Here is a 27,052-nt window from a genome sequence, read left to right on the forward strand (position 1 = left end):
TCAAATGAGTGTCAAAATAGGAAAAACAGGGAGAATTTATTGACGAATACATGGTCTGAAAAAAGTGCAAGTTTGAACCTTATGAGCTGGTCCATTTCATCCCACAAAGGTACCACATTCACTGAAGGCACACCAGACAAATCCATGGCATGAAAAACCAATAGAACCAATAATAGAATAGAGCAATAAAAATTCCGCTAAAGTCATAGTATCGATATGTGTTGATCTGAGGGTAGGACCCTCTCATATGAGCAGTTATGCTAAATAAATCATAAGCACTTGATGTAGCCACAGCATTTTCTGGCAAAGACAGATCTATTTTGGCTAAAAAATTATGGAATATATTGAATATTTTTTCATATTAATATATAATATTTCAATCAAAGCCATTACATTTCATTCAGAGCAATTATTATAGGGTATCCTCAGTTTATTAATTGAGAAGAGCCTTGAGTTTGTAAAGGCCAATTCACGCTGCACATATGGCGACCAACACAATCACCAGGGGCTAGTTCCATAAACTTAGCCACTATATTAAGACTGTATCTTTGACCAACTAGCAGTTAACCAAGGGTTACCTTCACAATTCAAATGATACCAATATACCTTTTTATGTAACTGACTTTAAAAAGTTATGACCAGTCTTGAAGAAAAAAATTAGATGACTAACAAATGCAATTGAAGAAGTCAAACACACTGATCCGACAAAACCCATCAGTGCAGTGTGGATTGGCTTTAAAATTCTGTCATTATTTACTCACCCTCAAGTTGATCTAACCCTGCATGATGTTCTTTCTTCTGTTGAACACAAAAGAAAGTTTTGAGGAATGTGGGTTACCAAACAGTTGCTGGTCTGGACCCCTCTGACTTCCATAGCAGAGAAAAAAGTCAACGTGGACCAGAAACTGTTAGTTACCCACATTCTTCAAAATATCTTCTTGAGGGTCAGTAAATTTTGCGTGAACTATCCCTTTAAGAGCATGTGAGTGTATCCATATGGCAAGAAACTGAAGCAGTAACTCATCAGTAATGATTTGAATGTCTATCCTCAGGTACGTAAACAGAGTGTGTTTGTGTGTTTCGTCAGTCACTGGGAAGCTTTAGTTTCCACCTCATTGATAGACACAAAGCGTGGTCGTCTGCGCACCCTTCTCTTTGTGTTGTGTTTGGGGTTCCTTTGATACATATCTGTAAAAAAAGAAAGTCCTATAATACAATATAATAAATATAATATAATTTAATAAATACTCAAGGTCACTTTTAAATGAAATAATATTATGACATTTTCCCCCCAGAATATAAGTAGTACCTCTACTCATATTCTGAGTAGAGGTAGTAGTTATTGTGTAGTACCTTGGAAACTGACATAGTAATGCCTATTGCCCTTAATAACAGTAACTTCTGCATTGCTGTCCTCCTGAAAAGCTTTCTCCAGCTCTCTGGATGTTACAGAGGTCACACGTTGCTTGTCATCCTAAAGAAAAACAGTACAGAAACAAAACCACAACCTGACCGTAAACATAAATTCCTCTCAGATGAGATTATGGCCACTATGTTTGCAATCCAGTCTCACCGGTGAGCCGTACTCTATCCAGTTTTCGTGATCTCCTTTGTAGTACCACATCCACTCTGTTGTCAGGATGTAGTGGGCGGGTTTAGAGACGGAAGAGACTGTTGAAAGTCGGCGCACAGGGTCACAGTTCCTGGTCATGGACACAAAATCCACCGGTCTCGAGCCTGGACTGAGTCCAAGAGAAGGGATGAGAAAAGAGAGTGGGAGAGCAGTCTCAAAAAACAGTCCTTTTTTTTTCCAATTAAAAAATTGTCAAAATTAATGTCTTAAAAAAAGAAAAACGGGAAGCAAACTCTTGCGTGTGCATTTGTACTGACCTGTGTTCATTCTTTGGGTCGCAGTAAGCTTTCTCTATTTCCTCCATTTTTCTTAAATCCCTCCAGTCTTTCCCGTCATAAACCTCCCACTTATACGGAAGATTAAAGTGGACAAGGACACACTGATCTGAAGCAATAAAAACCCCCATTATATCTCATCTCTAAAGTAAATAGGTTAAAGGCAACAAGATTAACCATAGACGACATTGACACCAACCCTGAAACTTGCATTTCCGTCTTATGAAGTGCAGACAGATTTCATTCTTCTCCATCGGAGCGACCGGTTTGACGCCTTGATCAGATATCAGTTCTGAAACGTATATGAATATGTATGTATATTACGAATGAATGAATATACACCTATAAGCCAAAACATTATGACCGCATGCCTAATATGCTGTTGGTCCTCCGCATGCTGCCAAAACATCCCTCTGAGACATGGACTCTACAAGACCCATGAAGGTGTCCTGTGGTATATCTGTCACTAAAACATTAGCAGAAGATCCTTCAAGTCCTGTAGGTTGCGAGGTGGAGCTGCCGTGGATCTAAATTGTTGGTCCAGCACATCTTACAGATGCTCAATCAGATTGAGATCTGGGGAATTTGGAGGCCAGGCCAACATCTTGAACTCTTCATCATGTCCCTCAGACCATTCCTGAACAGTGTGTGCAGTGTGTGCAGTGTGGCAGAGTGCATTATCCTGCTGATAGAGGCCACTTCCACCAGGGAACACCGTTGTTATGAAGGGTCTGCAACAATGTTTAGGTAGGTGGCACGTGTCAAATTTAAGTCTAAATGAATGGCCTTGCCGTTTCAGAGATACTCTGACCCAGTTGTCTTGCAATAACAGTTTGGGCCTTATCAGATGCCACTTCTCCTGGCTGCATCCAACATGTTTTCTTATGAGAACTGAATGTTTCCTTACCATCTAATCTACCCAGACCTTAATATGTGGCCTTGTTAGGAGATGATCAACGATATTCGCTTCACCTGTGAGTGGTCATAATGTCTTGGCTCATCAGTGTATAATATGTGTGAATGAATGTAAGTGCCCTTACCACTGCTTAGAGTTTGTGAGGTCAGGCGATAAACGCTCTGGTAGATGAAGGGCAGGTCATGGATGATGTCACCACCGAGACCCCGTTCCTCCAGCATCCTGCGGCTGTGCTCGTCGATGCTGTGCTGCCGCTTGCACTTGGGGCCGAACAGGCAGTCGTCTTGCACAAAGTGCTGACAAATATGCACCTTAGTGCAGCGCTCCATAAAGGTGCAGGCCCCGAAAAGCCCAGTGCCTTTATTATAGTGAGCACACACCTGCGTACATACAACACGAGATGGATTATTTAAATATCAGAGTTATATGCAAAAAATATATATTACAAAACCACACATGCATTAATTCATAATTAAATTAAACTAATTAAATGCCTTACACATACTGTCAAACTTCTAGATTAAACCAATGCGTCACAGAGCTCAGCAAAACATTCTACTTTACCTGTTTCAGGACATTCTCCATTTTTTCTTTTTTTTGTCTTTCTTTTTTTTTTTTTTTTTTTTTTTTTTTAAACCAAAGTGGAGAAACGCACTTAGGACACCTGAAGATCTTAGAACATCAATATCTCTCCTTCAGCAACTCTTCATCCTCAACGCGGACCACAATTCTTCTCAATTCACCACTTGCCTGTTTTTTTTTCTTTCCTTTTTTTACATTAACATACTGACTGGAACACTGAAGAAGTAGAGCTTCACTTGGATGACTTAATGGTTGACTTTTTTTTTTTTTTTTTTTATCTTTTTGTGAAGATTTTTTTAAAGATTACTGGCTTTTGATTGATGGTACTGATCAGATTGCTCCTTATCCAGGACATAACGCAGGAAAAACAAGTGTTCTGATAAACTAATGATATACTCAAATATTCAATGACTTCACACTGTGACATTTGGGTGTAACCAGTCGCTGAATCAACTCAAACATGCCAGAACAAACGTCAGAGCGATGACGTGAGCTCTTTTCTACTCTGAAAACGTCTCGTAACTGAGCGCACAGTGACAGAAACGGAGAAGGGAGTTTCAAACGGCAGGAGAGGTACCTGGAATGCAGAAATATCCCAATCATAGCATGAGTTTGGCTTCGGGGGGGGAATTCTCTCATGAGAATGGAGTCCAAAAAACATTTAGGTAGCTATTTAAGCCTTCCTGTTTGTATTTCCTCACCTCTGGCAGTAGGGCAGGATCATTCTGGAGCAGAAGCAGGAAGAGATCATCCTCGTTCAGTTCATGAAGCGTACACTCCCGCAGAAGGGGATAGTTATGTTGTGACTTGATATTATGGGAATATTTACACTCCTTCCTGACAAACACATCCACAAAAAGCATATAGTGATTTTTGGTCTCTACATAATTCCCAAACTTTGGTTACACTTTATTTTATGGTGTCCTTGTTACAATGTAACTATGCATTTAAGTACATTAACATGTACTTAACTAGGCTATATAATTATGGTAATTAAGCATAATTTACTGTATTACTACAGTACATGTAACATATGTAACAAAGACACTGTAAAATAGTTATTGCTTTTACATTACCAATATTTCTTACTACCAATAATACCAATTTTTTAATGTCTATGATAACCGCAGAATTGATTTTTAATAGTTTATTTCTGCTTTTTGACAATAAAAACTAAATGATCATTATACTTAATACCTCTCTGAAAACATAATATGCATTATGAATATTTTATTGTTTTTATATTTATGTTGAGTAATCATCCAAGCAATACATTAAATTAATTAATATATGTTTGAATAGAGTTGCTGGGTGCTATTATTAATATTATGTGGTAATTCATATTATTATAATAAACTACGTAGAACATTTTTAATATCGGTTATAAATAAAAATACTCTTATTTTTAAGAGCCAATCTCTTAAAGCTCCATTATTTTAAAATTGTGATCACTGTGACATATTCTGAAATGCTGAAAATAGCCATAATAAATAACACCTATGTGTGTGCAATTTGGCAGTGTCTGTTCAAGGATGTAAACAAAAGCAATAAATATTCATACAATAATTCTGGGCAGTGTGTCATACAGAACTTAAAGGCCTTATGACCGCTAATACCTGTTGTTATTTTTAGTATTGTATTAACGCATCTGTCCTTTTAAGGATAAAAGCACTTTTTGCTCTACATTTAGTAAATATAATAGGAAAATCTTACACTAGATATCCAAATGTTCTCCCAACCTTACCTTCCTTTCCCATATCTGCAGTTGCCATAAACAAAATACTTGCACAGGTGTAAATCCTGACACTCGTAACATTCATTCTTGGAATATTTCTTGCAGAGTCTCAGAGATGTTTTCGCGACAACAATGCAGTCAGACTCTCCATCCTCTGTTCTAGGTCTGCTCTGGGTCACTGTGAAGCGGGCACATTTCTTCACGATGTACCAGAAATCCGCTTCGGTTATCTCAAAGCGCTGGAAGACCCTCTGGTGCAGCTGAGATATCTCCATAGAGCCTTTATTGCTGCATAATATGCTGGTCGCATGATGTATGATCCGAGAGTAGCCGGACATGTCTGCGCTGAAGTGAGAGCAGTGCTGGGCTGCTGCGCGAGCGCCTGTATTTCTATGATTTCTAATCTGCGTTTCTACAGAAACGAAAGCGGAAACTGTGAAACCACGGTCTTGGATTCATGCCAGGTACCCAGTGCCAGCTATTTTCAAAATAAAAGTCTTAAAAAAAAAAAAAAAGGATGGATGGATGGATGGATGGATGGATGGATGGACAGACAGATATAGATAGACAGAAAAATGTATCTATTTTTATAGTCCTTCATAGAATAGAATTTCCCTTTTACAGAAAAGACATGGCTGGTTGGATGGTAGTGTACATTTTCATTAGAAGCAAATTAACAAAAGCAATACAAATCATAGATAGGCTACTCCTAATAATTCTAGATACATTACAACTGCATACCAACTATTTATGGGCCATACATAACTTAAATGATGAACTGACAATTTCTGACAATTAAAATAGAAAACAGTTTTAATATTTCACAATATTGCTGTTTTTACTGTTTTGAAATGCAGCCATGGTGCAAAAAAAAAAAAGTCCACATCCTAGAAAACATGTTTATGCAAACATGGACAGACTTTATGCTAATATGGACAGAAAGATGATCTATTTTAATAGTCTAGTCTATAGAATAGAATAGAATAGAATAGAATAGAATAGAATAGAATAGAATAGAATAGAATAGAATAGAATGTGCCTCTTACAATAAAAGACATCATGACTGGTCTGACCATGTGACAAAGTGATATGCAGTTACAACTGCATTTTCTCATCTTTCTATTCAGTGCTTCCTCCTGGATGATTCGCCTGGGAAAGCCCCTTCGGTTGATCTGGAAAGAGGCAGTCGCCGGTCAAATAAACCAAATGTCACTCTGTGGCCCAAATACAGACAGCTGTGAACCTCCACTGTCTTTTTAGGGTTTTATGGTTACAAGATGACGATCTGTCTGTAGAGAAGCTCCTAGTATGCAGACTGTTGTAGCCCACTGTGTGATTTCTTAAAAGCAGTTGTAATGTAATGAAAATGCATTGAGCTCACTGCTACAGGTCTCGGGTCAGTGGGTGCTCAGGGCCCAGGAGGTGAATCCTTATGTCTGCAGCTCTCTGGAGTAGATCCAGCCCCTCTCTCCTCTCCACTCTACTGCAGCTACGCAACAGCACTTTACCTGCCAGACCAGACACCATAAAATAGACAAAGCTTTTAACGAAGAATGTGCCTCTGAAACCAAGGCCACTAAAGTGGGTGGTCACTGTTGTGTTCAAACAGCCATTTAGTCACTCACCAAGCTTCATAAGAACGACAGCAAGGTTGTGTTGCGCGGTGGGAAGTTGCAATGTCCGAGCCTCAGTCTCTGTAGTGCTTATAGCATGGCGGTACAGTTCAACAATCTTCCTCTGTGTCCATCTAAAAGTGCAAATCAAGCATGTGACCTTGAACTCAAATGATGTGACCTTGAGGTTTGATGAGGTTGAGGTAACTAGATAAGCATTGCACATAAGTCCATGTCTTACTCTGTATTGGTTTGAGCACTGGCCCAGAGGTCTGCAAGCTGCTCCTCCACTTCTGCTACCAGAGGATGATCATGGCCACACCAGCGCCTCCTGCTGGCCAGTGCAGCTTGGAAGCATCTCTCAGCAGTCTTGGGCTTACAAAGACTCAACCTTGAAACACGTGAAAATACAATCAAATGTGCACAAAGTTATTTTTGTTTTACTGGCTGATTAAAACAGTAGTCTTTGACTTTATCCCAGTCGGTAGCAAACGACATCCCACATCCCACAGGCCATATAAGGCAAATAAAAGAAAAGTTTGCATAACAAAGAATGGACCGTAAAATACTTTTTCACCAGTATCGGACAGAAAGTGGTGTCTAATTTGTCAAGAGTTGTCAAGTTAAAGACTACAACCACAGTCGCCATTTGACACGGATGTAGCATAATTTATAATTTAATATTAAATATTTAATTAAATATTTAAATACTTAAATTAAATATGTCTAAGTCAAATTAAATATTTCTAAATTAAATTGAATGAAATTAATTGAAATATTTATAAATCAAATTAAATTTAATTAGGGGGGAAACTTTTCACACTTCTTTGCTGTCTTACTTGTGAATGCCCTTCAGCAGCATGGCTGTGCCTTCAGCACAAGGATGGACAGAAATGTATCTAGAAGAGCTGATCTCTCTGAAAAGCCCTGGCACTGCATACACCCGTCCATCCGCCAGCAATGCCAGACACAGATGACAAAGCAGCTGTCCTGTGAGAGCAGATTAGAACTGCAAAATACGTACGCTTGACAAAATTATATGAATGCAGGAGGAAAAAAATATGAAATGCATGTTACCAACTATAAGTTTGACCTCTGCGCAGTCAAGTTGGGCTACTGTAAGACACCTGGCAGTCTCAAGTCCCTTGTGGCAATACATCTCGGAGTCTTTCGGCAGATGCATTTGGACGTAAAGCTCTGCCAGCATATGCTGCACTTTGAGCAGTAACCTCATACTGTCACTATCCTGCTCCATTCCCTGTGGAGGAAACCTGGCATATTAGAGTATGATCCATTTTTGTGTTTTTTTTTTTTTTAATTCATACAATTTCTGACAACGATTAGCTAATCATATAACAGAAAGTGTCTTGTATTATTTGTACCTTCTGGAAAATTTGATCTGCTTTTAGTAGCAGCTCCTCAGCTTGCTGTATCTCACCCAAACAGAGCAGAACTTTACAGCAGAACAATGTTAATCGCCACACACTGCTGGGATCTGGAGGGCGAGCGTCTGAGAAAGACCAGGGGGAAGTAGTTGACGTATACCAAGAAGTGATCATTATTATAATAATTTATAGTTTACTTATACACTTTACATTACCATTACATACAAAAAACTACTAAAGCATCCTTTCAAGTGGCTGAGATGAATACTATACATGGTAAATATTTTAAATAATATAAACAAATATTGCACCATAAAATCAGTTTTTCTGAGTTGACATATAAGAATGGGCCTTTCCAAGGGGATCTTTTAAAGGCAATTCCTTACAATTTATAATACAATTTAATACTTTACAAGTTTTCTTTTACAATTTGCATTACTATAATTCACAAAAAAAGACCTAATAGCTAGTATTATTTCAGATAAGTGGCCGGGCTTACAAGAATAACATGATACATGTTACATATAATATTTACTAATAATGCCATACACTAGTAATGCCATTTATTTCTGTCTATGTGGCACTGACAGAAGCTGATTTGTCCATTTTATTTGATTACGATAATAAAAAGTCGGTTTTACCATTAAGACGTTCCCAAGTCTGAGCCATCAGATTCTGGAATGACGTCACCGAATCAAATCCTCTCTCTCTTAGTAGTGTCCAATAATGTACAACATCAATTGTCATCTGTGGGTATCGCTTCAGGTTGCTTGACAAAAACTCCATGGTACTATGAAAAAGATGGAGATATGATATATATATATATATAGTATGTCTGTATAAGCATCAGTGTTGACTGAGATATGAACTATTTATTTCAAAACGAACTGAAAACACAATGCCTACTGCACTAGCAGAAGATTTTCTAATCAAAGATGAATTGCAGTTATCGTACGCTGGATCGCTAAGGAAGTCATGCAACTCCTTGAATGAACCAGTTTGCTTGAGATGCCAAGGAATCTCTTCCATCTTTCTTGCCCAGCTACAAAGCTCTAAACTGGACTTCTGAAAAAACTTAGCAAGGATCAGATGGTAGGAATTCTGACCCTCCATACCTTAAAGTGAAAGAGACAAGAGCACAACTGTGTGAACACATTGGAAATGCCCGTTCTGTTTTTACTGCATGGAAATAATATTACTCTTCAAACGTGTTTGTACTCTATTTAAAAAAATCCTAGTGAATTCAAGAAATCCTTTGTGGCAAGGAATGAAAATATATTTAAAAAAAGAAAAAAGACAAATAATATAAACATCCTTACCATGCAACAACAGGTTCATTGCCTGACTGAGGGACTGATGCATGATGGTCAGAAGACCATTGTCTTTCTCCTGAACCCAAGGCCAAAAAGCAGAGCGCAATCGGGCCCATTCCAAACCCTCGACTCTTAGATTACCACAGTAACCTAGATCTTCCAACAAAGCCAGAACCTGAGCCTCAGTCAGGCCAGCACGAGACACATGAATGAGACCGAGTGTGTCCCACACCCAGCCTGAGAGATCTGTAGAGAGAAAGAGCGGAAGAGGAAATGCTTATTAGCTAAACTAATGAAATATGAAAGTCAGGACAAGCTTGGTTTTATATAATAAAGTAAAAAGGACTTACTGAGTGATGCAGTGCTTGTCCGAGTCTCAGTGACTTCTGTTGGAGCAGTTCTGCTGAAATCTTTTACCCAGCGATGCATGACCTTCACCCAGAGCTCTGGCATTGAATCAGCTTCTACATACTCCTGCAACTGCTCCATCTCTTGCTCTTTCTCCCTCTGCACTGCACACGTCCGTAACTCTGTGCCAATGAGCGCTAAAAAAGCCGGCAGGTGGCAGTGCTTCTTACGCACAATTCTTTGCAAAACACTGGTTGGCAGCTCCTTGTAAGGTAAAGCCAGATGTCTGAGTAAAATGCTCTGCTGGACACTAGGATCAGAGATATGGGGACAGCTGAGAATCTGGACATCAGCCCTGCTAGTGAGACTTTTGTAAGTGAGGTCAGTAAAGGTTGTTGTGATGATCATTTTGCAACAGTGAGGCAGAGGATCTGGCAGCCATTGTAGTGCCTTCACCTGGAAAACAAAAACAAAACAAAAAAGGTGTTCATTTTATTGAAATAAAAATGTTAAAGGCAACCTGCTCATGCAAACCATGCAGAGGACTAAAAGATCACCTCTTGCTTTGAGAGTCCAAGTGTTTCTGTCAAAAGGTCAATACCATCTATAAGAAGAACACAAGGCCCAAGATTGGCTGCTGCCGTAAATGCCTGGACAGCTCGATGGAGGTACTCAAACTCAAGGATGTCTTCCCAATCTGGAAAATCACCTGCAGAAACAAATTAGATATAAATAAAGAGCAAATATTATAATATTTTGCGATGCTATAAAACATGTGTTCTCAACTCTGGCCCTCGAGATCCACTTTCCTGCAGAGTTTAGCTCCAACCTTGATCAAACCCGCATGCCGGTAACTTTCTGGTAATACTGAAGACCTTGATTAGCTTGTTCAGGTGCGTTTTATTACGGTTTGCCTAATAAAACTTCGGAAGAGGGATGTCGAAGCTGGGAATGACACACCTGAGTTGACCACGTTCCCATACAGAAGTCAGAAAACTAAGATGGCTAACCTTTGTTGTAACTGCTCTTTCAGCATATAAACACATAAAAATGTGGTATTTTGCACAGATAAAACCAAACTATCATGTCCAAAAATAGAGGTTGGATATACTGTGTGCACCACTGGGTTTATTGAGACAAAGACAAACAGAAGTGCTAATAAACAATATATTACTGTTTCATACGGTTGATGTGCTAAGCAGCCATATAGGATTCCTTTGTGGTTTTTCAAATCACAACTCCGACCAGAGGAATTTCCCACTTCCGAGGACAAATGGAACGCAACAACTCTGCAGGAAAGTGGACCTCGAGGGCCAGAGTTCAAAATGTATATATTTGTTGTATTCATAACACACTTCTGCTGGAAAAAATTAGGAAATTTACCATAATGTGCTCTTCGAAGTTGGGCAGTACACTGTCTAAGCATAGATCTGACATCAGTGCTGGATGTGCTGGTTCCACAGAAGTGAGAGATGACTAGAACATCAGGATTCTGTCGGCAGAAAGCCCGCAGCCACCTCGCTGCCAGAGTGGACTTCCCACAACCCCTTTCACCACATACCAGTAAGATAGACTTCACGGAGTCTTTCTGGTCAAAATCACTGAAAGTAAACAATAATTTGTCCTATAATATAACATATATGTTAATCAAACACAGTTTGCAGCTGTATTTCGTTTTTATCTTCTTACCATGTGAAATGAGCACCTGGATTTTTTAAATGCGTCTCAGATTTTGTATTATGGATTATAGAATGCAGAAATTTGTTCATTGCATTCAGTATTTCTGTGGTGGGTACTGAGGGCACAAACCAGTCACACAATCCACGTGCATGGCTCTGTTGGTGATGCCGATCGAATGAATCCTGCCATCCTAAAACAAATCATTTCAAAAATCATAAAGAGAAACCCCAAAGCCATAAAAACAACTCAAAAAAGTACCACACTGACACTAAATCAGTCAATAAATAAGATTAAATCAGATTAAATAATATAAAACTATATAAAAATATAGGCTTAATTCAGAACTTGTTTAAAATCCTTTTAGTAGATAACAACAAAATTTGAAAACTGGTCCAGAATTACAGCCCTACCTAAGATGAGATGTTTTGGATCCTTGTGAAATTTAGAAATGACTCCTTCCCAGTCCACCCTTATCATCTCCTCAAGCTCATTAAGGTTTCTGAAGAATCTGTCACACAGTGGAAAGAAAAATAAGGATGCATAATACATATATAGCTATATATATGTCAAACCAAAATTTATTCAGACACCTTCAACATTTCTAACAGTATCACTGTTTATTCACTATAGTTTAGTGGTAATGGTAATAAAATATGACAAGAGCAGAGTTTAGTTGATATTTCACTGGTTTTGTCAATCCTTCTTCTTCTTCTTCTTCTTCTGTTAGACTATCTCACAAATGAATTAGGTTGAATGGGTGTCAGCTGTTAAATTTAAGTGCACAATTAGATAAATAGATAACTACCAATTTAGGTCAACCAATTACCAAGCAATGCTTAATTTTGTTCAGTCTGTGGTAAAAAAGGTTGCATTAGCAATTAAAGAAAAAACACTTAAGTAAAACATGGTCAGGTCAAAGTGTCTGAATAATTTTCGGTCCCAAATTTGTATAATTTTACGGTAGTCCACTGTATGAAGAATTTTTGGGTATAATATGGCACAGTTTACTTTATTTTGCTATCCTCATTTACATAAATAAACTATAGTGTCATGCACCCACTATAAATAAAATATTATATCTGGTGTCTGACTCATTTTTGGTTTGACTGTATATACAGCTATACACAAATGGAATTTAGAATTTTAAATAAATCTGTATTTGTGTTTCAAGACATTGTGGTCTTTTCTCAAACCTGACAGGAAGACAATGATTTATGATCCTTCTTTTTAGATCTCTCACTCTCTGTCTCTCACTTTGGCTTTGATTGGATAGCATGTTCAAGAAGATGCGCATTTCATCACTGCTGTCATCCTCCACATCCTGTGGGGTACAGTCTTTAAAATAAAAGAAGCAGCTTCTGTGGTTGTCAATGAAGGCTGCCTTGGTGATCTCCAGCTCTGTCAGGCTACAGGTGCGATACCTGTCCTCCATGACCCAAGGGTAACCAGCCTTTGCAGCAACTTGCAAGTTTCTAGCCACCTCAGACAAAGAACATGGGCCGATTTCAGATTGAGAACCATTCTCTCCTGGCAGACATTGATGTCCATAGCTGTGTCCAAGAAGACACATTAAAAAAGATGAGCGGTCGATGAGATCCAAACTGATTTTCAACTGCTGGTCGAAAAGATCTGGCTTATTTATCTGATGTTCATCATTGTCATCATTGTCATAATCCCTTTCTAGTTTGCTTCGCTGTAAGTCCACGGGTCTGAAACAGGCGCCTCTTGTCTGGCAAAGTGCATCTAGGTGGGGAAACACCTTTGCTTTCAGGTAAGACAACTCTTCTTGAAGATCACCTGGAAAATAGCACATGTAAGGCTGAAGAGGAAACACCAGACTGTCAGACGCTCCCATCATTTTTTCTTGGATATTTATTCCTTGCATTTTTAGTGTGAGACTTTCAGAAATCTAAATATGTTAGGCTACATTGATTCAACAGAGAAAAAATTAAATGCACAAATATTAAATGGTACATAAATAAAAATTTTAATGTTTTAATCTATTACTAAAAAAAAAAAAATCCAGTCAACATAAACTAAGTAAAATAGAAAAAAAAACTTAGTGTATCTTTAAGTCAACCAATCCTATCGGGACTTTCTTGTGGTCTATCATGTCAACAACTTGTTGCTAAGGTGACCCTAATGTCATCAAATGTAATCTGATTCTGAATCACCTAGTTCCGTTTCCCCCAACCCGCTCAAAGAAGTAAACAGAACCCACACCGTCCCCAGATCAGTTGTTACAGTCTATGACAAATTGCCCTTCGCTCGATGAATTGGCATCCCGGTGAGCCAACCAACGCGAGCCACGATCGGAACGTGTAAAATCGGACATGTAAGGCGGTGATTGGACGACAACGGCTGCGGACAGCTTTCTGATTGGTGCGGTGTTGTGCGTGGGGTGCTGTGATTGGCTCATGACGAATGAGTACAGCCCTAGAGCGGAGGAGTTTATAAAGCCGATTTCTCGCTCTCTGTCCACGCACTGCAAGAATTCATCGAGGCGTACAGGGTGCAGCAACAGCTCAAGGCGTTGATCTGCTATTGAGTCTCATAAATAAACAGTTTTTCTTTCTTAAACAATGAGGCGACTGTGGATTATCGGTCTCCTCTGTGCACTATTGGCTTTCGGTGAGTATGTTTTATTAAATGGCCTTGAAATGCACCGTTATGCAGTTTGCTGTCTTTGAACTTGATAAAGCTTCAGTGAGTGTTTGCCGTAATGTTGCCGTCTTTGTGTGGTTCCATGTAAGCTTTAGTATTATATATTCGGGGTTTGATAATACTTTATTTACAATTTTTTTAACGCTTCCTAAATGGATGAATGATTTAGAACAGGAAATAAAACCTGGAGAGTGGATTTGAATTGCATGTGCTTCTGGAAGTTTCCTCAAGATTGAAATGGCCTTCATATATTCAGATGCCATTTAATGATACATATATGATGCATTATAACGACAAAATGCTTTGAAATGGTTGCTTTTGCTAATGTACGATTTTTAAAAACCAACTAATAATTAGTAATGCAAGAGAGAAATGGCACAATGAAGTCCAATTGCACATTTAAAGAAGAATTGAATCAGCGATCTTGAACCATGTGAACTCACATCAAGGCCTTTAAGTGTCTAACTGAGATCTTCTGGATCAAGAAAGTGCATTTGCACACAAATCGAGAGTATTTTGCACATTTCAGAGCCTTACCTGAGCAATTTTAATCAAATTTTGCTTCACAGAGCACATTCATGTAAAATGAACAAACATCCTTGCTGGGCACAAAAGGGTTTTTGTGGAGCAAATATACTTAGGAATTGAGTTATTTTTTTGGTGCTGTTCAATCATTAAGTTGAGTAACACTGTTGAATCTGTATAGCCTTTAAGTGCTTTTTATCACCACTGGTGCATTTACATTATTTGTGGTTTTATCATAATCTTTATTTTGCATAATTGCAGCATCTGTGAAAGCTGATGATGACGTTGACATTGATGGCACAGTGGAAGAGGACCTTGGGAAAAGTAGAGACGGATCCCGCACAGATGACGAGGTTGTTCAGAGGTCTGTATGGACTTGAACTGCACTTGACTTATTTCAACATCAATTTTAAAGATTGAGGAAAATTACTGTGACCCTTTATTTAAATTCAGATCTTAAAGTAACCTTAGCTGCTATTCTTACCTTTATTAAATGCTTTTGTTTCTGTTACGAGGATACATTTGGATATATTCACTTTAAGCTCCTCACAAATACCATAAATACTCCCCAATGGAGGTTGAACATCTGGTTGATGCATTTGTGTCTTGCTCCACAATACCCAAGGGTACATGTAATAAGTCCCCAGAGAAACGAACATGTCACAAGCATCCTTTGCGCTCTCCCATCTCTTCTCTAACAGGGAGGAAGAAGCCATTCAGCTAGATGGTTTGAACGCCTCACAAATAAAGGAAATCCGTGATAAAGCAGAAAAGCATGTATTCCAGGCGGAAGTGAACAGGATGATGAAACTGATCATCAATTCTCTTTATAAGAACAAGGAAGTGAGTATTGGAGGTGTTTGAAGACGTTACAAGTAGTTTTAGTCTTCATGCTGTTCATCATTGTTTTGCAAATCACAAGATTAACACTTCATTATTTTTTCACCCTAAAGATCTTCCTTAGAGAACTGATTTCTAATGCTTCCGATGCCTTGGATAAGATCCGGTTGTTGTCCCTGACCAACGATGATGCCCTTGCTGGAAATGAAGAGCTTACTATTAAAATCAAGGTGTGTTAAAAATTAGTCCTGAGACTCACTTGCAGTACTTAAAATTTCCAGTGGAGAGAGACAACATAACTCACATTTGCATTGCAAAAGGAATTCAAACATGTGTGAAGCAAATTGAGGAGCATTTCCTTCCTGTAATTTTCATATCTTAATTTTGATACTCAACACCTTGTTTAACTACCCAAATGATTAAATTTGTATTTATTAGGTCATTTAGTAAAGTCCAGTATCTCTTAAATATATTTGAATAAATTATGGTTTAAGTTCTCTTTGGAAATATTACTCTGCAAACACTTTAGAAGAGTTTAAGTCAACACTGTATCCATTCTAGAGTTTTAATCTAAAGCAAATTTTTAATGACCTTATATAGGTTTTTAAATTGCGCTATGGTTTAACTTGTTACTTGCCATGAAAATAGCCAATGAAGCTGGCATGGTGTTAAAACACTCCAACTAGTTAATTTAGTCAATATTTTGACTTGCTTTTATCTAGGTTATTCAATACTCAGTCCTGTCTTTTCTCTCACCAGTCCGACAAGGAAAAGAACATGCTTCACATCACTGACACTGGCATCGGCATGACCAAAGAAGAACTGGTGAAGAACCTTGGTACCATCGCCAAGTCCGGAACCAGCGAGTTCCTCAACAAGATGACTGAGATACAGGATGACAATCAGTCCACCTCTGAGCTGATTGGTCAGTTTGGTGTGGGCTTCTACTCTGCCTTCCTTGTGGCTGATAGGGTCATTGTCACCACCAAGCACAACAACGGCACCCAACACATCTGGGAATCTGATTCCAACGAGTTCACTGTCATCGAAGACCCTCGTGGGGACACTCTGGGCAGAGGCACCACCATTACGTAAGCAGCTGAACTTGAAATGTTTAAAATGTGTAGATTGTCACACGTTGTAACTAAAGTCTCGCTTCATCAGGTTGGTGATGAAAGAGGAAGCTTCCGACTACCTTGAGCTGGAGACTATTAAGAACCTGGTGAGGAAGTACTCCCAGTTCATCAACTTCCCCATCTATGTATGGAGCAGCAAGGTCAGTGTCCCCACCAAAGACTCGTTAGTTGGAAGTTTACCATTTTCATAACTAGCTTTAGGACTCCATAAACTCATCAATTTGTGTCGTTTCACAGACCGAGACTGTAGAGGAGCCCATTGATGACGAGGCTGAGGCAGATAAGGAAGAGGCCACTGAAGATGAAGCTGAGGTTGAGGAAGAGGATGAAGACAAGGACAAACCAAAGACTAAGAAGGTAACGTATATGTCCATCTCATGTTATTGTGAAGCGTCCTAGAGCTTGGGAAAGGCGCTATATAAATTAAACTCATTATTATTATTCTATGCAAATAAACCCCAGCAGCAACTATTTTATATACATTTCTCAATGATTCCTCTCTTCCTTCAGGTGGAGAAGACCGTGTGGGACTGGGAACTGATGAATGACATTAAACCCATCTGGCAGAGGCATGCAAAAGAAGTGGAGGAGGATGAATACAAAGCCTTCTACAAGACCTTCTCCAGGGTGAGAGAACGTGTGCTTTGCGCACAAATCAACTTTTATGGTCATCTGTGCCCTCTTGGATTAATTCAAGCAATTCTGCTTTCATTCAGGACACAGATGAGCCCATGTCACACATTCACTTCACCGCTGAAGGCGAGGTTACCTTCAAGTCCATCCTCTTCATCCCTGCGTCTGCACCCAGAGGTCTTTTTGACGAATATGGGACCAAGAAGAATGACTTCATCAAGGTAATTTTGATAACCTTTATTTGGGAAAAGAACACACTCATGTTGTTGAGTTAACCGTACCTAATTTGGTTCTTTCCCCTCAGCTATTTGTGCGTAGAGTCTTCATCACTGATGACTTCCATGACATGATGCCCAAGTACCTCAACTTCATCAGAGGCGTTGTAAGTGCTGTTGGCTGTCTCTTAAGTGTTGCCATTACGATATTCAGAATGCACTGAAATTTGTGACAATCCTAGTTCTGCACGCACATGAATATCTTGTTTGCATTGCATTTCCCTAGAAGCGATAATCCTTCTGCGTTTTGGCTCATTAGTGAAGAGCACTTCCATTTATTGAGCAGATTGCATGTGCAGTAACATCTCATGTAATATATTGGAGGGTATAAATGTGCTTTTATTTAGCAAAATTGATTTGATTTCGGCATTTAAATAGTTTGAATTAAATTCTAATTTCTTTAGTACTTTTACCCAGGAATAATCAAGTGTTAAATAAATCTTAATTGAAATAAATTATATTTTAAACTTAAAAAAACAATCTGCCTGGGAATTAGTAGCTTTTTTCCATATACGATTTGTGATTTAATGTCTGATTTAATTTCTCAGGTGGACTCTGATGATCTGCCTCTGAATGTGTCCAGAGAGACTCTACAGCAACACAAACTGCTCAAGGTGAGCTCATCGTGTCACTCAAAATAACATTGACTTTTGTTAAATTATATGGTGAAATTATACATGTTGCACAGGCAAATTTCAATTTTTAAAACTCATGTTGGTTCCTTCGTTCCTTAGGTCATCCGTAAGAAGCTGGTCCGCAAGACCCTGGATATGATCAAGAAGATCGCCGAGGAGGAGTACAATGACAAGTTTTGGAAGGAGTTTGGCACAAACATTAAACTGGGAGTTATTGAGGATCACTCCAACAGAACCCGCCTGGCCAAGCTGCTCCGCTTCCAGACCTCCCACAGCGAGACCGTACAGTCCAGTCTGGAGCAGTATGTGGAGAGGATGAAGGAGAAGCAAGACAAGATCTTCTTCATGGCTGGAACCAGCAGAAAGGAGGTGCTTAAATGTTTTTACTTTTAACTGTGCTTATTACTAAGGTACTCAATTTCTCAATTTCCATAGTAACATGTAATATTTAATCTGGTTTTAGGCTGAGTCTTCTCCATTTGTGGAGAGGCTTCTTAAGAAAGGATATGAGGTCGTCTACCTGACTGAGCCAGTGGACGAGTACTGCATCCAGGCCCTGCCTGAGTTTGACGGCAAACGCTTCCAGAATGTGGCGAAGGAGGGTGTGAAGTTTGACGAGAGTGATACGGCCAAGGAGAAGAGGGAAGCTTTGGAGAAAGAGTTTGAACCCCTCACCACCTGGATGAAAGACAAGGCCCTGAAGGACAACGTATGATTATTTCTTTTGTTTCATTGTATTGCATATTAAAAGCTGGCTGACTTGTATAAGTGGCAGATAAATTAAAACATGTTTGTTTTGTGTTTCAGATCGAGAAGGCCATTTTGTCCCAGAGGCTGACCAACTCTCCATGCGCTCTGGTTGCCAGTCAGTACGGATGGTCTGGCAACATGGAACGGATCATGAAAGCCCAGGCTTACCAAACAGGAAAAGACATTTCCACAAAGTATGTCCTTTGAATAAGTCTTAAACGCATGATCACAGAGGCAATCACCCTAGCAAATGCATAGCAATGAGCTGGCAACCATTAACCACATCTTAAGGTGCAGTCACAAGTAGAATCTTTCTTAAATATTGCTGACAATTGTCTACTGTCAGTAGTGTAGTGATTTATGAAGCACGGCTTAAACAAGCCACTTTTTGTCAATCACCGCAGGACTGACTTGAACCCGTTACGGAAAATGTGTGGAAATCTTTCCTCATGCACAATTCCTGATTGTCTGAATTTTGCCCACGAAAATGGGCAAAACATCTGTAAATGTGACAATCTTTAGAGTTGCGACAATGCAATTCACCACTTCTTGGCTTGCTATGTGAAAATGGAAAGTTATGACCAGATAAATTAAAATTAGCAGAATATTGGCAAACTAAACTAATTTTTTTTCTCATTCTAGTTATTACGCAAGTCAAAAGAAGACATTAGAAATCAACCCCAAACATCCTCTCATCAAGGAGATGTTGAGGAGAGTCCATGTAAGTTAAACATCATTCTGATTAAATTAACTTTTATTAAATATTCCACTTAAAATCTGCAAATTGAGTTCAAATAGTCTGACGTATTGTGCTTTGTCTCATAGGAAGACTCCGAGGATCAGACGGCTGCGGATTTAGCCATAGTGCTCTTTGAGACGGCCACACTGCGATCCGGCTACCAGCTCTCAGACACCAAAGCTTATGGAGAAAGAATAGAGCGCATGCTGCGGCTCAGCATGAATGTAGACCTCGACACACAGGTACATGCACAATCGAACACTGATACACGAAATGGAGATGTTCAAATGAAGTTTGGCTCAATATCCTGTTACCGCTTTCACAGGTTGAGGAGGAGCCAGAGGAGGAACCAGAAGAACAGACTGAGGAAGCAGATCCTGAGGAGGTCCAGGCAGATGAGGAGGCTGAAGAAGATTCGGTGAGTGAAAACTGTCACTTATACAGTTTTGGAACAACATGAGGATGTGTGTATCATGAAATGCAAATGGAGAAATTCTAAGTGTTACACTTTATTTTGAGTCTACTTTAGGCATTACTTTAGATGTACTTTACAAAAACTCAGTTAGTTGAAATGTAGTGACAGACTAGGTTTGGTTTAGTAGAATAAGTTGACGTCTACTTGCAAAAGTTACTTAGTCAGTAGAATGTCTGTTAGTGATCATCTAAATAGTGTTGGCAGTTAAGCAGTCAGTCTATTAAAGGCCTGGGTATACTTCATTATCTGCTTTCGGCTCAGTCTCGCGCACAGTGGTGTCTGCTCAGCTTTCAAAGTATACTCAACCGTGGAATGGTGCGTTTGACACATGCACAGTACAATTGCATTTTTATACTCTGCCATGCAAGTTTAGAACAAAGACTAAAACAAAACGTGTGCAGTTCAAAAGACGTGCATGGACTATCGAAATGAAGCGTAACCTTTAAATGGTTTGAAACTACAAGGGTGGGTAAATGGAAGAACTGTTCTTATCATTTGAGATGCTATTCCTTGTGTGTTTTGTCTTAAAACACGTATTTCTCTGTTTCAGGATATCACAGACAAAGATGAGCTGTAAATCTAAGAGGGACGTGGTGTCGGACTGATGCAGAGTGAAGATGCCGATCTCGGATGATTGTCTTTTCTCTGTGTGGGTGGGTTGGGGGAATAGGAAGTGTTTTTTTTTTTTAAAGGCGTTGCGTTTGTGTTTGACATCTTTTTTTCTTTTTTTTTTACATTCCTCCATGATTGTAAATTTGTTAATATTTAACTGACCCAGTTGTGGAGTGCTGACTCCTGTCCACAGAACTATTAAATGTTTCCGGAAAAGGACCTTGTGTGTAATTCGTCTTTTACCTCATCGTTGCTTTGTTTTACCCATTATACAGACTCCCTTCAAAATAACAGGATTGGATTTTGGGTTTTTTTTTAGTTTATTTTTGTAAGATTTTGTTACTGGAAAATCATACTGGAACTATTGTCTGACATTAAATTGCCAACTCCCATCTCTTGTCTCAGTGAAGTGACCAGTTTAAATTCAGAGATTTTTCAGTCTTTTGGTCGTACCAGGGTAAATGTGCCTGTGGGGTCTGGGATAAACCATTTCTCCCAGAGGTCCAGATGTACGCAGGGGTAGTCCCAGGGCTTGAAGTGGCCATTCCAGTGCAGTAAGTGTGCCTCTTTGAGGAAGGACCTGGGATAATGGGCGTCAGGACTCCAGCCTTCATAGAACACAAGAACAGAGCGTTTAATTTACTTAACTGCAAATATACTTTCACAATTCTTCACATTTTCAATTAAGACATTTTGACATTCAAGAGCTGACCCTCTTCCAGTGTTATTTTAGTATCACTGAGATGCTATTAGTTTAATTTTAGTTAATCTTAGTAATTGTCTATTTTATTTTTTATAGTACATCAATTTAAACTGAAATGAGAAAGTTGCTTTTACAATTAACTGAAATGAAAATCCGTTTAAGTTTATTTCAGTAACATTTAGTCAGTAAAAGTTTGGTTTAACTGTTAGGACTCAATCAACCTGAGATGTTTGGGTTATATGTATGAAATGTATTATGCTAATAAGATAATAGTGTTTTTTGTTTTTTTACAAATTCAGCTTTTAAAGAATAGAGGATTTATTCATCCTGCTTGACTTGAGGTTTAATTTGGTTTCTGTACACTACTGTAAAAATCTTTTTTATTTGAGTAAGTTTTAAAATGTAATTTATTGCTGGCAAAGCTGAATTTTCAGCATCATTACTCAAGCCTTCTGTCACATGATTCTCCAGAAATCATACTAATGCTGATTTGCTGTTCAAGAAACATTTAACACTTTTGTGAGGATTCTTTGGTGAACAGTTACAAATATCTTTTAATAACATCACAAATGTCTCCACTGCCACTTCTGATCAATTTCATGTGTCCTTGCTGAATGGGTTTATTATTTTTTAAAGAAATTAATTCTAACCGTATGAATGGTATTGTATTTTAATAATGTATATAATAATGACCTGGAAAATTCTTGTGCACTTTTAAGTTACTGCTGTGCATATAATATCTTAAAAGTGGTCAGTGTTTTAATGAAATACTTTTCAGATTTAATCAAGTATTTCATTTGCATTGCAGCATTATGGATCATTAATAGGGAGTGATTGTTTTCCAAATTAAAATGCATAAATTGATTGTAGAAAGAGTGAAGAGATCTAAAATAAGTAATTATTCAGTGAGATGTGGTAGAAAAAAGTCAGTTACCCAGGTGTCTGATATGCCACAGTGGATCGATGGTTGTGTATTTATCATGAAAGACGATCAGCATTGGAGGGGTGGCTACACCCCCCGCCACAGCACTGCTATACAGGTTCTCCCTAAATTGACATGAGGAAAAAAACATTTGTTTTTAATGAACTAATTTGATCTCTTAAAAATCATTCATCACAACTCACTATGAACCATTATATCACCTGACATTCTTAGCCATCCATTTCTCAAGCTGTTTAGTTATCTTTTGCTTTTTCCATTCACTGACGTCTGCCACAAAAACACCAGGATTAAAGGAGCAGTCGCTAGGGTTGATGCCCAACTCTCTGACTTCCTCTTTGCGGTAGTCCAGAAAGCCCATATAGGTTGTCTATGAGAGGGAGTTGTTTTTTCATGAAATGAAAGAGACAAATCAACCCTTGTAACCGTAACTAAAGCGATTAACTTAAAGAGGACCAGGTTTTCTTTACATTTTCAACTTCCTTTAGTCTGAAATGTTGCTGTTTGAGCATGAAAAGGTCTGCAAAGTTACAGTCAGTTCTTCTCTATATCAATGTAGACTATACTAGTAGACCCCAAAAACAATTGTAAAAGGGCATATGGCCTCTTTAAAGTAAACCATATCTAAAATACTAATACATACATCCAAAAATGCCCACCTGCATCCCCACACTGCGCACCATCTCGTGTGTGGCGGGCAGATCACAGTCTGAGGCGAACGCAGCAGCGTGACCCGCTTTCAGCTTTATGTCATACAGTTCCTGTATGTCTCCTGTAAGCCAGATATAATCAAAAATGATTAATTATTGCAGTGAACATATGAGATCATCCTCCCATGATCGATGCGAGTATAAGTGTAAGGTTAGTATCAATATCAGATGAATTTCACCTTGTACTATGACATCATCATCTAGGTAAACAATCCGCTCGTGATTTTCAATGGCAAGAAGTGGCAAGTAGAACCTCACGAAGTTGAGCTGCAACACCAAAGAAACCAGGATCGAGAAACAATTATTTTCTGTAAACAATCAAAGCAAAAGTCTATGATGGACCTACAAGATCACATACACGACCTGGCCAAAAGTCTGTCAGCACCACCCGCAGTCAATGTTTGTCAAAGAAAAAGACATGACTGTATGCTTTATTTAATGCACCTGTTAGTTTAGGGTGTAGCTGAAGAGAAGGGGGGGGTCCGCATACATTTGGTCATGTAGTGTACCATGTGATCACACCTGTTAGAAATAATGAAGAGTTTACCTAAAGCATCAACTGTACATGAAAAATACGCAGAACTCACAGGGTGCAGCAGTTCTGGTCTGGATGAGTCCGGATTGACTTTCCCCTTCAATACCATCGGATTGAACTCCAGGATCTTGTATCTGATTTTTCTTAGCTTGGTCTTCTCTATGTATACCCTGTTTTTGAGTCCAGAGAAAATACGGATTTAGGCATTTGGGAGGATGTTTGTTGGTTGCATATTTCTCTTTGAGACATGTATTAATATGTATTAATGTATTAATGTGGATTAATAGGTCAGATTCACATAGTGTTATTGTATTGTATTGTATCACAAAGAGATTTTGTACAATAAACTCCTTATGTACAATAAAACATAATATGTTGGCTCACCAATTAAAATCTCTTTTCTGAAGCAAAACCAGTTGAGAAATACAGTGAGTGGCACCTTATCTTTTTGATGGCATCTCGCAGGGTGACTATGTAGAAGAAAACACTAGCACGACTGTTGCTGTAGACACTGTTGATGGTGGCCATGGAAGCACCAATACGCTCCTCTGAAGCACAGATCACCACAGGGATGTCAGTGTCCATCTCTTTCTCCATTTTGGCCTCATCTTTCTTGAGCACTGGATAAACCACAATGATCAATATATAACAAACCAAGAACAAGTGTATATTTGCATATCTGTGCCCTGCATGTGTACCTGAATACTTGGGTAGCGTCTGTAGTCTGGTCTTGTTGTACAGGAGAGCAAAAGCCACCAGGACGAGCAGAATGAGGAGCCCACGATTGACTGGCGCACACACACACACACACACACACACACACACACACACACACACACACACACACACACACACACACACGCGCGCGCACGCACGCACGCACGCACGCACGCACGCACGGAGAGAGAGAGAGAGAGAGAGAGAGAGAGAGAGAGAGAGAGAGAGAGAGAGAGAGAGAGAGAGAGAGAGAGAGAGAGAGAGAGAGAGAGAGAGAGAGAAGATTGAAACTTTTTAAAACACTGCATGTTATAAAATAAAAGAATGACCACTAGAGGTCATTGTAAGACTTTGAAATTACATTTTTACCTCATCCCTCATTTAAAACTGTTCTAATCACTAGTTACCAATTTAAAAAAGCATTAGTATCTAATGAACAGTTAGAATAGTTACTAGTCAACTACCATTTATACTAGTCAGCAGTGTTGTTATTGTTAACTAAAACTGTTAAACATTGTTTTTGTTATTGAAATAAATCTGAAATAAAATGGTAATATTAGATGAAAAACTTTTAGAAAGTAAAAACAAATCTCGCCTTGGCATCTAAATGAAATGGGTTTAAGTTGAAATACCACAATTACTTAAAAAAAATAAATATATATATATATATATATATATATATATATAAATTAAATCTATATAAAAGAGAAAAATTACCAAAAACAACATATCAAAGTTAAAATGTAAACTAAAATGTTAAAAAATTTATAAATAATATAATAGCCTAGTATATAAATTATATTAAAATAACACTGCCAGTCAGACAAAAAGGTGTCTGAACTTTCTTTGGGGGAGGTTAGTGCTACAACAGTCCATGCCGAGGTCAGCTGAGATCAAATAAACTTCTGTGTATTAAGTCTTCACTACCTCCTGTCAAGGCCTTAACTGAGAAAAAATACCAGGAAAGGTTCACTTAAACTTACCAAATCTGATTAAAACAAAACAGTTCTTCAAATTTCAATCATTACACCATTATTAATAATGTTAGGGAAGAAGATTGCATTTATGATTCAAATAATGACTCAAAACTTCAATATACAGGCCTGCAAATACAATGCACACTAACTCTGGCTTCCGTGTTCTGAGTGGGATTTTCAGAGACCCTGTTATACCTCACTTTTATGGGTCCGAATCTGCCTGGTTACCTCATTTACTCTGGGACGACCAGTGGGACTGACCCCCTCCTCCACCACATACACACACTGGACACATTCCAGCAGCACAAAACCAGGCACTAAAACATCACCGTGTGCTCTCAGTTATCCATGAGATTTCACCACGAGAACCATCTCATTTCTTGTATGTAAGTTTTGTATCAAGAGTCTGATTCGGAGTGTGACTCATACACTGGACATGATCATCACCAGCCTTGGGTGTTTTTCCATGTATTATGAAACAGTGATGAAATAAACAACTGCATAGGCTAGTTCATGGAAACGCAATCTGCAAATTTGCATTTGTTACTTACTTTTCCCCAATAAAGCCATCTTTCACCATCAGCATCTGTGAACGGACAGAAAGAAGATATTGAAAAACTGTTCCATACTTGGAGATGTTTTTTTTTTTGTTAAACTTTTGTATAAGACACATTTCTAAGTGGATTTTGGGTCTCTTGAGGCTCTACACATGTGGGACTGTTTATCGGGAGTCTCCTGGCCTTTCCTTCCTGGTGGCATTCTTCACTAAGCCTTGAACTCAAGAGTTATCTATTTCATTTCTTTCGCTCCACATTAAAGATCACATTTTCTAAGGCCTTTAAACTCAGAGAAAACTCACTCTAGCTTTGCTGAAATAAACTAGAAACCAAGTGCACAAAACACTACATGCTAGGCATCCCTTGAGCTGTTATTCTGATGATTTATTTAGGAATGTAACTATATTTTAAAAAGCTCCCACATGCCACTTACATACACAGCTTCTTGTCTTCTTTCTCTATAGCCTACTAGACGAAATACAATTTATTGTAACTATTTTTGTCAGTTTGTGTGGCTTTTTAGCTTTTAAAAGCAGAAAGCATCTCAAATGTAAGAACAACATCGACTGAAACGTCAACAAATGATGTCACGTATAACGTTAACGTTACCTCAGACAGTTCGTTAACTTATTATTATAGGCAACAAAATGTACATTAATAACAATAACAAACATTATTAAATCAGCATTAGATCATTAGTTAATGTAGGCTGTACAGGTAACATTATCAAAAAATATATAGAAAAAGAGATGGTGAAGTTTCACCATGAGGACCGTAGTAGTATCACTGATAGATAACTTAGCTATCATAAAAAAGAGGCGAGTCTGTATAAGTAAAGCTTGTATAAAGCAAGGGGAACGCTTGTAATCGATTTAAGTTGAATTGTAAATTATATTGGTCCCTTACCAGTTTCCAGAAGTTGCGCGTGTTCATTAATCTGTACGGCGAGTGGGCGTGGCCAACGCACGAGCCGTCCAGCTAAACTCCGTGCTGCTATTCCCCTATTTATCCTCATGACATGAGACCCAGCAATGCATTTTTGTTCAGGGTTCTTCCTAAGATCTCTAAAATACACACACGCCACTGTGTTGTCTGACTGTGTCTTACAGGGGACGTCCCAAGCATTTCTGATATACCAAAAGTGGGTGT

General features: G+C 38.6%; 3 protein-coding genes across 7 annotated transcripts; 1 reads left to right on the forward strand and 2 right to left on the reverse strand.

Annotated features, from left to right (window-relative positions):
• Positions 1-11: 11 nt before the first annotated feature.
• Positions 12-5,568, reverse strand: parp12b (poly (ADP-ribose) polymerase family, member 12b). The gene is made up of 8 exons (XM_079624036.1): positions 5,151-5,568; positions 4,108-4,243; positions 2,949-3,204; positions 2,108-2,200; positions 1,891-2,017; positions 1,574-1,742; positions 1,354-1,474; positions 12-1,188 (listed from the first exon to the last, which is right to left on the reverse strand). Exons 1-8 carry the CDS (start codon positions 5,477-5,479, stop codon positions 1,088-1,090), a joined length of 1,332 nt encoding a protein of 443 aa, XP_079480162.1. The 5' UTR covers positions 5,480-5,568; the 3' UTR covers positions 12-1,087.
• A 139-nt stretch (positions 5,569-5,707) lies between these two features.
• glt8d2 (glycosyltransferase 8 domain containing 2) lies at positions 5,708-27,008 on the reverse strand (the record flags this gene model as incomplete). Of its 5 annotated transcripts, XM_079622470.1 has the most annotated exons (25): positions 5,708-6,649; positions 6,767-6,888; positions 6,996-7,145; positions 7,594-7,744; positions 7,832-8,012; positions 8,137-8,264; positions 8,781-8,929; positions 9,095-9,254; positions 9,459-9,698; positions 9,803-10,256; positions 10,358-10,509; positions 11,184-11,401; positions 11,490-11,670; positions 11,891-11,988; positions 12,674-13,277; positions 21,218-21,372; positions 22,402-22,514; positions 22,611-22,777; positions 23,067-23,179; positions 23,297-23,384; positions 23,705-23,822; positions 24,092-24,272; positions 24,351-24,440; positions 25,898-25,932; positions 26,810-27,008. In XM_079622470.1, the coding sequence occupies 16 exons, from the start codon at positions 21,252-21,254 to the stop codon at positions 6,525-6,527; spliced, it is 3,150 nt and encodes a 1,049-aa protein (XP_079478596.1). In that variant the 3' UTR covers positions 5,708-6,524. The 5 variants fall into 5 exon arrangements, with proteins under 5 accessions (XP_079478596.1, XP_079478595.1, XP_079478598.1 ...); XM_079622469.1 differs by lacking the exons at positions 21,218-21,372; positions 22,402-22,514; positions 22,611-22,777; ... (5 more) ...; positions 25,898-25,932; positions 26,810-27,008 and having other exon boundaries at positions 12,674-13,365; XM_079622472.1 differs by lacking the exons at positions 12,674-13,277; positions 21,218-21,372; positions 22,402-22,514; ... (6 more) ...; positions 25,898-25,932; positions 26,810-27,008 and adding an exon at positions 12,071-12,198.
• Positions 13,879-20,983, forward strand: hsp90b1 (heat shock protein 90, beta (grp94), member 1). The gene is made up of 18 exons (XM_079622474.1): positions 13,879-14,111; positions 14,931-15,033; positions 15,371-15,512; positions 15,623-15,739; positions 16,269-16,600; positions 16,674-16,785; positions 16,883-17,002; positions 17,156-17,272; positions 17,362-17,499; positions 17,583-17,660; positions 18,102-18,167; positions 18,288-18,557; positions 18,652-18,897; positions 18,996-19,132; positions 19,581-19,659; positions 19,764-19,919; positions 20,003-20,095; positions 20,703-20,983. Exons 1-18 carry the CDS (start codon positions 14,063-14,065, stop codon positions 20,727-20,729), a joined length of 2,382 nt encoding a protein of 793 aa, XP_079478600.1. The 5' UTR covers positions 13,879-14,062; the 3' UTR covers positions 20,730-20,983.
• Positions 27,009-27,052: the final 44 nt, after the last annotated feature.

Source organism: Phoxinus phoxinus (genome assembly GCF_949152265.1).
Source record: "Phoxinus phoxinus genome assembly, chromosome: 9".
NCBI classification, from domain to species: Eukaryota; Metazoa; Chordata; class Actinopteri; order Cypriniformes; family Leuciscidae; genus Phoxinus; species Phoxinus phoxinus.

Bases quoted from the DNA above. Each gene is read 5' to 3' on its own strand.
- parp12b (XM_079624036.1), bottom strand. From the start codon at position 5,479: ATGTCCGGCTACTCTCGGATCATACATCATGCGACCAGCATATTATGC. The intron at 2,018-2,107 runs GTTGGTGTCAAT...TTATTGCTTCAG, and splicing joins ACGGAAATGCAAGTTTCAGG to ATCAGTGTGTCCTTGTCCAC. The intron at 1,743-1,890 runs GTCAGTACAAAT...TCTTGGACTCAG, and splicing joins GACCCAAAGAATGAACACAG to TCCAGGCTCGAGACCGGTGG.
- hsp90b1 (XM_079622474.1), top strand. From the start codon at position 14,063: ATGAGGCGACTGTGGATTATCGGTCTCCTCTGTGCACTATTGGCTTTC. The intron at 15,740-16,268 runs GTGTGTTAAAAA...TTCTCTCACCAG, and splicing joins AGCTTACTATTAAAATCAAG to TCCGACAAGGAAAAGAACAT. The intron at 19,920-20,002 runs GTACATGCACAA...CCGCTTTCACAG, and splicing joins ATGTAGACCTCGACACACAG to GTTGAGGAGGAGCCAGAGGA.